This window comes from Gracilinanus agilis, chromosome 3 (assembly GCF_016433145.1).
Source record: "Gracilinanus agilis isolate LMUSP501 chromosome 3, AgileGrace, whole genome shotgun sequence".
NCBI classification, from domain to species: Eukaryota; Metazoa; Chordata; class Mammalia; order Didelphimorphia; family Didelphidae; genus Gracilinanus; species Gracilinanus agilis.
Window position 1 is genome coordinate 340218408 of NC_058132.1, and position 15036 is coordinate 340233443.

General features: G+C 38.5%; 1 protein-coding gene across 1 annotated transcript in view; it reads left to right on the plus strand.

Moving 5' to 3' along the window:
* MYLK (myosin light chain kinase) overlaps positions 1-15036 on the plus strand; it is a 331964-nt gene that overhangs the window by 95011 nt on the left and 221917 nt on the right. The window contains exons 3-5 of the mRNA XM_044670040.1: positions 6702-6750; positions 7590-7752; positions 13725-13890. Coding sequence (XP_044525975.1) covers positions 6702-6750; positions 7590-7752; positions 13725-13890 — 378 coding nt within the window. The remainder of the gene's footprint in view (positions 1-6701; positions 6751-7589; positions 7753-13724; positions 13891-15036) is intronic.

The window sequence follows — 15036 nt, forward strand, 5'->3', positions numbered from 1 at the left end:
AAATAGGTTGTCTTGTTTTCTTTCTTTTATGCCCTTTTTCTTCTCCTTATTCTCCTGCCATATACCTCTATAAGTTTTCTTCTATTTCTTTTCCTTAACATTAGCCGATTTGTTCTTTCTCTCTCAACCTGTTTCTTCCTGTGGTTACCTCTTTTAATTTTACACACACACACACACACACACACACACACACACACACACAGAGTTTTTAATACATTTTCTTAACACAACAGGCTCTTCCCAATGAACATGAAAACTTTTTTTCCTTGGCTCTGCTTTTTTCACTCTGATTTACTTCATACAAGTCTTCCCAAGTTTCTCTGAGTTCTCATCATTTATCATTCGTTTACAGTGCAGAATTCTGTAAGTGTACTATGATTTGTTCAGTCATTCCTCAGGCACTGGGCACATAATTTGTTTCTTAGTTTTTTCACAAATAATGCTTTTCTCAACATTTCTGTTCACATGTTCATTTTCTTGTCACTAATCTAAAGATAAATGCTACTAGTGAAATCTGTAACTCAAATGATATAAAAGATTTAGTAACTTCTGTTGCATGATATGTGACTATTTTCTAGAGCATTTAATCAATTAATTAAATTTAAATTTTTTTTAAATTAAATAAATTAAAATCAATTAATCAAAAAGCATTGCCAAGTGTGAATGTGTCTTCTCACAGTCCTTTTAGCAATTCATTTTCTCATTTTTTAGCATCTTGATAGCCATGAGGTAAAACCAGAGTTATTTTGGTTTAAATTTCTCAAGTTATTACTGATTTGAACATTTTTTTATTTTGTTATTGGTTGCATCTTTCCTTTTCAAATATGTTTATCTCCTTTAATACTTGTCTTTTAAGAAGTAGCTCTTAATCTTGTTTACTTTTGTCAGTTCCCTATATATGTTAGATGGCACACTGTTAAAAAATTCCAGGTATTTTGAATTCTAGGCTTTTGGAGTTTTTAACATAAATATCTGCTATATTTTGTTGATTCTTTTTCTTTTTTAATGATTTTAATGCTGTTTTGGGGTGTTTTGTTTTGTTTGCATCACCATAATTTCCTTCAATATTCATCTCTCTCCTCTTCCAAGAGAGCCATTTCATGTAACAAGTAAAATTCAAAGTCCATTTCTTTTCTATGATTATAGTTGCATTGATTTTATTTGTATAAAACCATCTTAATTTTATGTCACTGAGTCTATTTTTGTCTTATGATTTCTTCCATTCTATATATGACTGCAGCATCCTTCTCCCCTCCTAATTGTAAAAGCGAAAACCTTCTCTTCTCTTTTTTTGCCTTGACATTTTACATTCTAGGTTGTTAATCCATTTGGAATTTATTGCAGTTTATTATGCAGAATAGTATCCTAAAACTTTCATTTATTTTCCTGGCAGTTCTTGTGGAATGTGGTGTCCCTCGCCTAGTAATTCCTGTTCTTGGGTTTATCATACATAGGGCCTCTTTAGGCATTTGTTTCTAGACATCTAGTCTGTTCCATTGATCTACCTTTTTTATTATTTTTATTTAGTACTTCATAGTTTGGATAATTATTCCTTTGATACATAGTTTGAGACATGATAGATCCTTCCTACTTTTTTTATTATATTCCTTTGTACTTTTTGTCTTTCAACTTCCAAAAGGATTTTGTTATTATTTTTGCAAATTCTATAAAGTAATAACCCCTTAGGAATCTGATTGGTTTAGAACTGAAGGAGTGATTTGTGTTGTTTCAGGATTTTTTACTCTATTGGCATGAATTTTGAGTATTTATTTAGGCCCTTTATTTCTATTAAATATTTTGTCATTATAATCACATAATTTATATGTGTGTCTTGTTGGGTTAATTTATAAATACTTAATTTTTTGTAGAAATGTTAAGTTGAATTTCATTTCCAATCTCTTCTTCCTGGGTTTTGTTAATAATGTATAGAAAAGTTAGTTTTTGGTGGATTTTGTCAATGGCTACACTAAAATTATGCTCCTTTTTTGAGTTGATTCTCTGAAGCTAATTAAATCATCATTTCAAAATAGGTATAACAGATATAGATATATAATAGATATAATCTTGCCATTGTTTATATTTTATTTATTTATATTATATATAAAATATTGTCTCATTTATTCACTTTTTGATAGCACTGGATGAAATAATAGTGGAAATGGTCATCTTTGATTTGCTCACAATTTTATTGGGGAGGTTTCCGGTGTTATCACTAAAAATAATGCTGATTCTGCACTGTAGATAAATATTGTTGTTTTCACATTGAAGTAAGGTTTTTTATTGAAAGTTTTTCTTTTTTTAGTATGCTTTTATTGAGATCCTTTTTAAAATCATCATAATTTGCTCCATTATTGCTTTCCTTCCCCGTCCCAAAGAAACATCTCATTTAACAAATACTAATTTTTAAATGCCAAAAAAAGGAAAAATCTGTGTAAGAGATCAATCAGTACACAGAAAAAGTCTATGCAAATATGTGTAAACCTTGTGAACTTCCCCCCCTGCAAAGATTGAGAAGTTCTTCTTATATCTGTTATCCCATGCCATACTTGTTCTATAGTCTTGCAATAGTCACTTTTTATTTATGTAGAGGTGAGGGAGGTTCCTTCCATTTACAATGTTGTAGCCATTGTGTATGTTGTTTTCTTGGCTCTGCTTACTGCACTCTGAACTTGAAAGGCTTTATTTAAAAGATGGTGCTTGAAAAAAAGAGTTGGAGGAAAACAATATTCAAAAAGTTGGAGACGAGGGAGAAGTAAATTATAGCATGAGGGGCAAATGTAACAAGAGACACTAAGATGAGTAGATGGAGTATTGGTGGAGTGCGCCAGGGGAGTAAGAGATTTCATTGCCAAACAGAGATGTTAATATTTGATCCTTAAGATAATCCAGAGTTGGTTCTATAAAGGGGAGACTTGATCAGACTTGTGCTGAAGGAAAATTACTTTGGTAGCTTCCTTCTCTGTTAAATGAGAATAATAACACCTAGAGCACTACTTCATAAGGTTATAAAGTTCAAAAGTGATGTATAATGTGCTTTGTAAACCTTTGTGGTTCATTTGTTTTAGTTGTGTCTGATGCTTAGTGACCCCATCTGGGGTTTTCTTGGCAAAGTGGTTTGCCATTTCCTTCTCTAGCTCATTTTACAAATGAGGAACTAAGAGACAGAGTTAAGTGACTTGCCCAAGATCACACAGATAATCAGATGCCTGAGGCCAGATTTGAACTCAAGAAGATGAGTCTTCTTGATTCCAGGCCTGGCACAGCTGCCCTTTGCAAATCCTAAAAGGCTAAATATATGCCAGTTGCAATTATTTGTCCCTCCCTTGATCCTTTCCCACATTCCCACATGCTTTCTCTCAATCATGGATTTCTGCCCAGGAGTGCACACATTTCAGTACTCAAAAGCTTTTCACTTGTGTCACAGGGTATTCTCTCCCCATTCAGAGTCTTCTCTAATCCATGATCAGGCATTGGAATAGGACCTTAGTGCTTCCTATGCATCTTTGTTCTCGAATCCTCCTCTGTCACCCCTTTTGTGTAAGATCTTCCTCTTAAATAAGTTTTTTTTTCTTTTTCTTTAAAACGAGGCAGTGTGACAGTGGGTAGAGAATTGACCTCAGAGCTAGAAGGTCTTGAGTCCAAGGCTTGCCTCTGGCATTTACTGGCTGTGTGACTTTGGACATATCACTTACCCTTTCAGTGCTCTAAGCAGCTCTCTAAGAAGAGAATATTTCAACCAGCATAGTTAAATGAAGATCTCATCTGGGACTGCCTATATTAATGAACTCACAGATCCAGTTCCTATCCTAAATTTTAACTATTGTATTTGTTAGTCAAAGGGATTGGGCTGAATGGGGAGTAGAGGTCCAAATTTGGGGGCTCCTTCAAAGAGGGAAAGAGGAGTTTAATCTGAGGCGTAATAAAATGGCAAACACTGAAGGTTCTTCATATATACAGGCCTTCAATAAGCCACCTCTCTAGTTTAGCAGTGGGTCAGACATATTTGGTGAAGAGGTAAAAGGCTATAGGAACTTGTTGCTACATACAATATTCGTATTTGTTATGTCAGTTTTTTTCTTAACTATTTTTCTTCATTATAAAGGGATCTTCTTTGGGTGTATACAATGTAGTATTAAAAGACAAACTTTTATTTTTATTTATTTATTATATTTTATTTTTATTTTGAATATTTTCCCCTAGTTACATGTTTCATGTTCTTTCCTTCTCCCCCCAACCCTCCAGCCCCCCTTAGCCAATGCACAATTCCACTGGGTTTTACATGTATCATTGATCAAGACCTATTTCCATATTATTGATAGTTGGACTAGAGTTATCGTTTAGTGTCTACATCCCCAATAATATTCCCATCAGCCCATGTGTTCAAGCAGTTGTTTTTCTTCTGTGTTTCTGCTCCCACAGTTCTTCCTCTGAATGTGGCTAGTTTTTTTTCTCATAAGTCCCTCAGCCTTGCTAAAAGACAAACTTTTAAAATCAACATAAATTACCAATAGTGGCTAGCCCCCAGTGAAATGGAAAGCACGAGTAGTAGGAGAGAACTGCTACTGATTGTCATGGGTTCAGGTTCAAGATGAGAGTGTGATAAGCCACAGCATAAGGACCAGACCACTGGGAGAGACTAAGATGGCTCTTCAAGTTAGGATAGCATCAGAAATAAAAATGATTCAAAGAACTTCTAAAACAGATCACTTGGATCACAAAAATATCAAGAAACAAATGTTAAAAATTCTCTCTATGCATAATTGGGTAAAATATAATAAGATTTTAAAAAAGAAGAAATGATGAGCAAGAGGATTTCAGCAAAACCTGGAAAGATCTACATAAAGTGACGCAGAATGAAGTGAGCAAAACCAAGAGAACAACATACATACCAATAGCAATCGTGTGTTGAACAACTTGAAGAACTTAGCTACTCTCACCAGAACAATGATCCAACATGGTCCTAAAGATCTTATGATGAAAAATGTTAGCTGCCTACAGAAAATAAACTGATGGAGTCTGAATGCAGATGGAAGCAAACCATTCTTCACTTTATTTTCATGTGTTTTTTAACATGTCTTTGTCCACAGCATGACGAATATAGAAATGTTTTATATAATAGCACGTGTATAGCCAATAGCAAATTAATTTACCATCTCAGGGAGAGGGGAGGGAGGAAGAGAATTCAAAATGTTAGAAAACAACTGCCAAAAATTGTATTTGTATATAAATGGGAAAAAACCAAAACATTAATTTAAAAAAACAGAGCTCTTTTAAACCCAAAGAGCCAAGGTTGGCAGAGTTACGCTGAACCTACAGTTGATAGGATCAAAGAGTTAGGGAATGGGGCCAGCCCCTGAGCAGAAGATTCTATCAGACTTCTACTGGATACTGTCATCACTCACTCCCCATGCTTTGCTTTTTGACTCTGAGGAAGCCTATTGCAGCAGTTTCTTCTTCTCACTAAATGCCTCCTCTGTGACTCTCTCTCTCTCTCTTCCACTTACCATCTTCAGATAAATTTGTGGGAGAGGAGAGAGGCAAAAACAGAGAGAGTGTGTGTGTGTTGTTTTCCCTCAGTGGAAGTCAACTATAACTTTTCACATTAATTGATAGTCAGAACTCTTGTAGAGAGCTACATAGTTCTCTGCCTCCTATTCCCAACCCCCACAACTTTGACCTTAAACAGCAAATATTTATGAAGAACTTCTTATGTACTAGGCAGTGTACTCTGGGGAGAGTAGGTGCTGAGGATTCAAGGACAAAAATGAAGCAGTCCCTAGCCTTAAGGAATTTATTATATCTATGGAGGAGACAGTATGTAAGCATTTAAATATGCATAGAAAATATGTAAAATTGGTAAAAGAGATTTTTTGCATGGAGTAGAGGGAACCAGGGGAGAAGACATGGTAGCTCTGTTGATCAGAAAAGATCCCTTAAAGGAACTGGCATTGGATCTGGGTTTCAAAGGAAACTAGAGATTTTTTAAAGTATATACCAGTCTAGTTAATTAGTTAATAAACATTTATTTGTTAATAAACACTATTACGTGCCAGGCACTGTGCCAAATACCAGGGATGAAAAAAAAGGCTCAAGATAGCCCAAGTTCTCAAGGAACTCACAGACTAAGGAAAGAGAAAGCATACAAGCAGTGTGCAAATGAGAGATAATCAATGGAAGGAAGGCACTAACTTTGCTGTTCATCATTTGTCTTGGAAGAGGACCACTGACATCTCTGGATGAGACTGACTTGAGTGTGAATTGGATTTAAGTGAGGCAGAGTTGCACAAAGTCTTCCGCCTCACTCTCTCTTCCAGAGTCATCAAAGTCTAGTGGCAAGACAAAAGTATGGACGAGTATTGTCCTGGGATGAAGAGGATGACTAGCATTAATGAGATTAGGAAAGGTTTCTTGCAAAAGGTAGGATTTTAGCTGGATCTTGAAGAATCCAGAGAAACCAAAAGATGAAGGGAAAGAACTCCAGGCATCTCTGGGGGATAGCCAATAAAAATGCTCAGTTATGGGGCAAGGAAGAGATGGAATTTAGGTTAATTCATGGGGCAGGTGCTGGATTGCCACAACCACAAAATAGGCAATAAAGAATTAATTCCAGCTCTTGTAGTTGGACCTCCTTTCCCTACTTTGCTCAGTCCATAGAATGGGCTATTTCCCTTAACATTTCTTATTTGATCTCCTCTTTGCAGGAAACTCCCTGAAGATGAATAGAGAGCTGTCTGGTGCCAAGGCCCTAGGGTGAGTGTACCAGGAAGTATCAATAGATGGGGGAGTGACTGAGGTACCAGGAGATGCTTTCTTTGTTGGTTTAAAGAATAAACTTGGGACATTGTATGTACAGTAATCAGGATGAGAGTTCAATGGGGGAGGAAGGGGTGATGGTGGTGGTGGTGGTGGTGATGATGATGATGATGATGATGGTTTTGGTTGAGTCATTTCAGTTTTGTTCAACTCTTTGTGACCCCATTTAAGGTTTTCTTGGCAGAGATACTAGAGTGGTTTGTCATTTTCTTCTCCAGCTCATTTTATAGATGAGGAAACTGAGGCAAGTAACCTTGAGTGACTTGCCCAGGGCCACACAGCTAGTAAGTGTCTAAGGCCAGATTTGAACTCAGGAAGATGAATCTTCCTGACTTCAAGCCTGCTTCTATCCACTGTGCTACCTGCCTGCCTTGAGCATATGGTAGTGTTTGCAATTTAATTAATGCTCCTGACCTGGGTATCATTTCACAATAAGACAACTATTTTCTCTTAGTCTCTCTTCTAGGAGACAGATTAAGTTGTTGATTTAGCCATTGCCCTCATTCAACTCCAGGTGAAATGAGAGAAAAAGCTAGTATTCTCACACATCTGCACACACAAGGATTAGACCCAAGACAAAAGTAAGGTGTTATCCTAGAAAGCATAGAATCCAAATGAACCCACTCAAAGGGTCCTTTTCCATGACTTTCCCCAAAGGACTCCTTAGGCCTGAGAGAAGATTCAGAGTCTTGAGAAGGAAATGAGAGTGGGAGAGATGGAATATCAATAGCTTTTTGATGCAAGCCAGAATTAATTCTATCCTGATTGCCTTCCAGGGGCAGGCTGGCAGCCCCCACTGATAACCTGCCAAGCATCTGGGGAGAGAGCCCTCCAAGATTTGCTACTAAGCTCAGCAGGGTGGTGGCAAGAGAGGGACAGACTGGGCGCTTCTCCTGCAAGATCACAGGTCGCCCCCAACCCCAGGTCACCTGGCTGAAGGTAAGGAATGGTCAGACTGTGCCCGGGGCCTAGAGACCCAAAAAGTCAGTGTGGGACCCTATCAGAGGTCCCAAGGACTGTCTGGTGTTGCTTCAGTGTCTATAAGGCTACAACATTCTTTGATCCTGTCCATCTTTACTCCCCATCTCCCAAGCAGGGAGAATGAGATCCACATAAGTCTTGCCCCTATATCAGCCTTTCTAAAACTCCTGAATCCCAGAGATCTGATCATTACAAAACTTCTGACCAACCAGATGCAGACCTCAGGACTGGTAACCATTCTTCCTCTTCAGCCTCTCATTAGCTGCAATTCAGCAATCACATGCCTACTTTTTATCAGTTAGCATTTCCATTGGGAAATAAGTGCCTACAACAGCAACTCCTCCAGGGTGATCATTGTATTGTCCTTTAAGTTGCATGCCCTATCCAACATCCTTTCCCCAGAACACTTAATATCCAATCATTGATTTAAAGCTGGAAGGGATCTTAGAAGTCATCTAGTTCAACCCCGTTGTTTTACATACAAGGAAACTAAGCCCCAGAAAGGGTGAGTAAATTAGCCAAAGTCACTCAAATATTTTTAAACCCTTATTTTGTCTTAAAATCAATGCTAAGTGTCAGTTCCAAGGCAGAAGAGCGGTGAAGCCTAGGCAATGGGGGTTAAGTGACTTATCCAGTGTCACCTAGCTAGGAAGTGTCTGAGGCCAGATTTGAATCCAGGACCTCCCATCTCTGGGCCTGGCTCTCAATCCACTGAGCTACCTTGCTGCCCCCTGAATAAATATTTATTGACATTGATCCAAATTCTATTTGGATCTTACCTTTACTTCCCTATGCCCATAATATTAAACTAAGCATACCCTTTCTTATCTCCTGGAAAGTCCTCAGCTCCAGGCTCCATTCTTCTTAGGCTGATCCATTTGGCCACTCACCCTAGAAGTCAGATGCCAAGTTCTTCAGGGAAGTAAATTATGAATGAATGAGTGAATGAATGAATAGAAAAGCATTTATTAAATGCTTACTATATATAAGGCTAGTTGTTAAACACTGAGGATACAAATACAAAATAAGGCAGTCCTTTCTCTCAAGGAGTTCACATTCTAATAGGGGGAGATCATACATATATTAAGAGGCTTTAGCTGCAAGTGTGATGATTTTAAAAGCCCAGTAACCTTTTTTAAAAAGTCTTCAGTAACATTTTTTTAAACCCTTACCTTCTGTCTTAGAATTGATACTGTGTATTGATTCCAAGACAGAAGAGCAGTAAGAGGTAGGCAGTGGGGGTCAAATCACTTGCCCAGGGTCACACAGCTAGGAAGTGTCTGAGGCCAGATTTGAACCTAAGACCTCCCGTCTCTAGGCCTGGCTCTCAATCCACTGTCACCCACTTGCCCCCAGTAATGTTTTATTTTTATTTTCTAGTACCATGAAAAAACAATTTTTAGCATTCTTTTTCTGACATTTTGAGTTCCAAATCCCTCCTTTCCCTTCACACTTCCAGAGACAGTAAGCAATTTGACATAGGTTACACATGTGCTATCATACAACCCATATTTCCATATTCATCCTGTTGTGAAGGAAGAAACTTATTTTTAAAAGGCCTGAAGAAAATAAAGTGAAAAATGATATGCTTCAATCTGCCTTCAGGCCCCATCAATTCTTCATTTAAAACCTAGTGGTCTTTAGGGTGCAGCAGCAAAGCAGATCATAATGCATCTTTTTTAATGCCATTTCCATTGTTGAAACTCTATTTGTTACTAATATTGGACCATTTGGAAGTGCCGAAGACTTAGGGGGCTAGGATTTTTCTTTTCTGAGTCTTCAGTCTCTCTGGTTACTGAAAAGCTGGAAGCTGCCTTACCTGCAGAGCTGACAAGTCTCATCTGCCTGGGATCGTGGCTGTGGGGGCATGCCTGGCAGTGAGGTTCGTGGTCTGAGCAGCACTTCTCTTCCCTGGGTTCCTGTATTTCCTGCTTCTCCGTGCAGTTGGTCAGTAATTGGTATTGGTGGGATGGTCAGGCCCTTCTCCATTAAGATTGACCAGTGTGTATGGAGCTAAACTTATCCGATTCTTCATTTTTAGGAAGGTATTTTTACTTGCAACAATCCTCTAATTACAATCTTCTGTCTGGAAACCTTTAGAGATCATCGTGTTATAGGTGAGGAAATGGACACTGAGAGAGAAGAATTGCTTTGACCAAGTTCATAAATAGATTTTGTAGTAGAGTAGGCACCTAGAACCCAGTGAACTCAAACCCAGGAACACCTGGAACCTAGAACTCTCAAGTCCTTCCAGAGCATTTTTTTCTAACACCGCCACTGTGAGGTAGTTAATACATATATTTTCTTCAGAGATACATAATCTAGTAAGTCTCAGAACTGAGATTCAAATACAGCCCTCCCTATTCCAAGTTTAATATAATTTTTCTGCTATTCCCCAAAGGCATTCATATTTTCATCTCAATTTATATTGATTCATTTCAATTATATCGATTTATGACATCTAAAAAACTAATAATAAAAGCTAACATTTATGAAGTAAATTAAGGTTTGCAAAACAAACCTTATTTCATAGTCATATAGTGTTATTTCATAGTCACAACCCTGTTTATAATATAATATGATGATGATAATATATTATATCTAGATATTATATTATATATAATGCAGTTATATATAATGTAATATATAATGATAATAACATAAATTATTATTATCATCATCATCATTATTATTCTCATTTTCCAGGAAAGGAATAAATAAGATAAAGAGATTTGCCTAGGATCACATAGCTAGTAAGTGTCTGAGGCAACATTTGAACCCAGTTCTTCTGAGTGTCTAATTCATTGTCTTTCTAGTCCTTGGGCCTATTTTTCTAACCTCTGTATCACCTGGCTACCATCAGCTGTAGATTGTGAATGAGAGGTTACCCTCTAGGATGCTGTCCCCTAACTCGGTAGTCTTCTGCTCTTCTTGACTTTTTCCTCATTCATCAGTTGTCCTAGAATCCATTTGATCTCAGGGTTCCATGGCCTTTGTTCATTTCTTACTATCCACTGGGTCCAGAAGGTATAGCCCTCCAGCTACCGTGTGGATGAATGCTAGAACAAGCCACTCCTGGTCTTCATATTTTTTCCTAGAACCTCTTGGCTGCCCACCTTTCATGAGTACGTCTTGCATCAAGTCTAAAGACGGTCTTGGCCAAATACGATTTAAAATGACCACTGGGCTTCCCAGTTTAATGAAGAGGGAAACTTCACCCTGCCTCATTTGGCTTTCAAGAATGGGGCTTGAGAGAAAGAGAAAACAAGGAAACCAGTGTCACTTTCCCACATGCACGCAAGAACACACACATACACATTCACACACATTCATACACACTTCCCACAGCCTTGACCCATTTCCAAGAAAGGATATGAAATTCATTACTACTGCCAGCAGTGGCCTTGGGGCACAGAAAAGAAGATATTTCTTTTTTTTTCTTCTTTTTTTTTTTCTGGGAATTGACGTGGGAGGCTGGAGCAAACCTGGGATTAATGAAGCTAAAATCCTTGTTTGGAGTGAGGTCCTTGATCCAGGGAGCTCACTATATTACAGCAGCCACGTTACCAAAAAGGACCAAATACTTTTCTGTGCTCTATCTAGCCAGGATGAGTGACGGTTGCAATTGCACTCCCTTGGCAAGACTTTGAGCCTGGGATATCCACAGTGGTGGGCAGTGTGGGTATAATATGCCCTGTAAGTGGACTAGAAACTGCAAACCAAGAGAGAGTCACAAAGCAAAGATGATACATCTTAGGTCGAAGATGTGTGTCTTTTCAAAAGAGCGTCTGGGTTGACATAGGCAGGGTGTATAGGGAGTATAGAATAAGAAGTGGGTTTGAAAAGGCTCTGTCTGCTCAAATGTGTGTCTTCCACTTGTAATATTACTATTATGAGAATCACAAATCAAACCTTAGAGGCAAGAACCTTGACCCTGGACAGCCACATTTTAAAAAACACGTATAGTGTTAGATAGAATGACATAGGCAGCTAGAGAGTACTGTGGTTAGAGCACCAGGTCTGAATTGGGAGGATTCTGGGTTCAAATGTGGGCTTTAGACATTTACTCTCTCTGTGACCCTGGGCAGTTCACTTAAGCCCAATTACCTAGCTATTACTGCTCTTCTGCCTTAGAACTGGCACTAAAACAGAAATTAAGGGTTTAAAAAATATAGAAAATAAATTAAAATACACTTATATTATTTAATAGAAAGAGGACTGGAGTGAGAATTACGAAACCTGGCTTCTAGCCCCAGCTGGACAAAGCCCTAACCATTTGGGTAACTTTGAGGAAGTTCTTTAACCTCTCTTTGCCTCAGTTTCTGCCTCCATCCAATGAAAGTTTTAGACTAGATCATCTCCACAGCATGTTCCAGCTTTGATGCATTAGGATTCTGTACCTAACTCAGTAGCATGGTTTGTGCCTCTGCCGGAGTAGATAACCGACACTTCAGACCCTTTGGAAGTGAAACATCGATGAAGAAGGCAGGAACAAGCCCTGAGTGGTGAAGACAGCTGAGAGTCAGCATCAAGGAAGGCAGGCATGGTGCCACTGGGTGCCTATGGAGGGGAGAGCATCAAGGACAGATTTTTACCTGTCTGAAACTTTGGCCTGTTCTGTTCCAGGGAGGACAACAAAGGGGAGTGCACACATCCTTGGATGCTTGACCTGACTTGACCACTGGCACATCACATGACCTCTCCAGCCCTCATCTTTCTCATGAATGAAATTAAGGAATTAGGCTAAACAGAAATGAAATTAAGGAATTAGACTAAATTCAATTAGACTATCCCAAAACCCTTCCCACTCTAATGGAATATGTTGAGGGGGATTGAGCAGCAGGATTTGTTGGTCTAGACCAGTTATTCCCAAAGTGGGCTCTACCACCCCCTGGTGGGTGCTGCAGTGATCCAGGGAAGCAGTGATGGCCACAGGTACATTTACCTTTCCTATTAATTGCTATTAAAATTTAAAAAATTAATTTCCAGGGGGCTAAGTAATATTTTTTTCTGGAAAGGGGGTGGTAAGCCACAAAAGTTTGGGAACCACTGGTCTAGCATAGAAGCCAACTATAGGTGGGGCCAATGTTTGTGTTACTAGGCTCCATACAGGAAGCAGTACAGTGCCACAGAGAAATGCTGAATTAAAGTAATTTCTTTTGCTCAAAGAGGTGATGAATTTTAGTCTACTACTAATAATTATGATAACATTTTTATAGTTCTTTAAGGTTTGGATATCACTTTACCCGCATGAACCCATTTGATCATTCCAACAACTCTGGGAGGCAAGTACTTTTTTGCATATGAGGAAACTGAGGCTAAAAGAGGTTATTAAATCAGTCAGCACAAAATTTTCTAAGTGCCTCCAATGTGCCAGACACTTTGATAAGTGAAAAAGGGAAAAGACAATTCCTGTTTTCAAGAGTTCATTAGTCTAATGGGGGAGACAACATATGTTCAACTACTTACTGACAAAATATACAAAGGATAATTTAGAAATAGTTGAGAGAACTAGCAACTTGTTTAGGGTCACACAACAAAATGGAATGTCTGTGGTAAGTTTCAAACCTAAGTCACCCAGATTCTAAGTCCAGTATTCTATCTATCATTCCACCTAATTGCCTGTTTCTGGGTTTAGCACAATACCTGGCACCTAGTAGGTTCTTTAACAAATCTTGATTGACTATTATTGACTATCAATTGTCTAAAAACTAGCCCCTGAACATGCTGTTGGAACTCCAGATTGGAAGATACTTGTGCCCCATGCACTGTTGTTTGACTTGACTTGACTTGGGATTTGACTCAAGGTTTGCTCTGATGTTTAAGTAGATAATGCCCATGGTTCTGAGCTCACCCTTGGATAAAGAGGCTAAAACTTTGGGTTTAGAGGGACTTATTTCTTTTACCTATCTTATTCCCCACACACACAGGGAGATGTTCCACTGGAACCAAGTGCCCGTATCCACATGCTTGAGAAGAATGGGATGCAAGTGTTGGAGATTCTGGAGGTCCAGCTCTCTGATGTGGGTGTCTACACATGTGTGGCAGTGAATGTTGCAGGGAAAGCATCCATGTCTTCAGAGCTCATCATCCAAGGTATAGCAGAGATACTGGGGATTAACTTCTTCCAAATACTGCTGTGCTCCAGGGAGAAGACTACTGGAATCACTTGTTTATTCCTTAAGTATATGAACACTTGTAAGTGTACATTTATAGGTTTGGCATTAGTCAATGGCAAGATTGACAGCCGTTGTCTACAAGGTACCAATTCTCATGAGCCCTGACCTACTTCTACTGTCTATTAATAGAAGAAGCAAAACTTTATAAGCCTAGCTCATGGTCCTGTTCAACTTAATCTGGGACCACCTATCCTTCTATTCACTTCTTGTTGATTTTGTAGCAGAATACCACAACAGCAGTTCTGTCAAAGTGCCTCAGGCTCCTCCCTGATCCTTTTTACTTCTGTCTCATCTAATGACTTAGGCTCCTGTTTTGCTGAGATGAGGGACATCCACCATAAGCATCTACCTTTATTCATCTTCCTCTAGTTTCTCTTGGAGTCTGACACTATTAGCATAAAACACCAGAAGTTTAAATGATTTATGCAGGATCACAGCCAGTTGAATCAAAGACAAAACCTAAACCCAGATCTTCCTTGCTTTGAGGCCAGTTTTCTAGTTGGCACACCACAAATTAAAAATAAGGAATATTTGCTAAGTAAAAAAGCAAATAATAAGGTAATGTATTTAGTTCAACACTATACTCAGTTAAAGGGAAGTAAGGAATGGATGCCTAGAAGTCAAAGAGGAAGAGTATGGAATCCATGGTCTTATAAGATACAATTGAATCAAGATGGAGCACAGAGACCTTATCCCTGTTCATGTCAAAATGTAATCAGAGGAAAGAGGCAGGGAATACAAGGAGCTACCAGGAAAAGAAACAGGTTGAGCCCTACAAATGGTCATCTCCCCCCATTCCCTACATTTTGCTTCCTATTCTAGTACAGACACTCTTGGACTAGATCACTGTTCCTATATGATTTTCCCACTCTTAACCCTTGAGTTTTGGAACTCTTCAGACACCCAGATAAAAATTCATCTGTGTGTATGTGTTAGTGTTAGTATTATTACCTGTGTGCCCCCTAGTATGAACTTCCAATGCTATCAAACTCAAATAGAAGGGGACCACTAAATCATACATAAGGATTCCTACCCAGACATATTGATTTACAAAACTGCATAT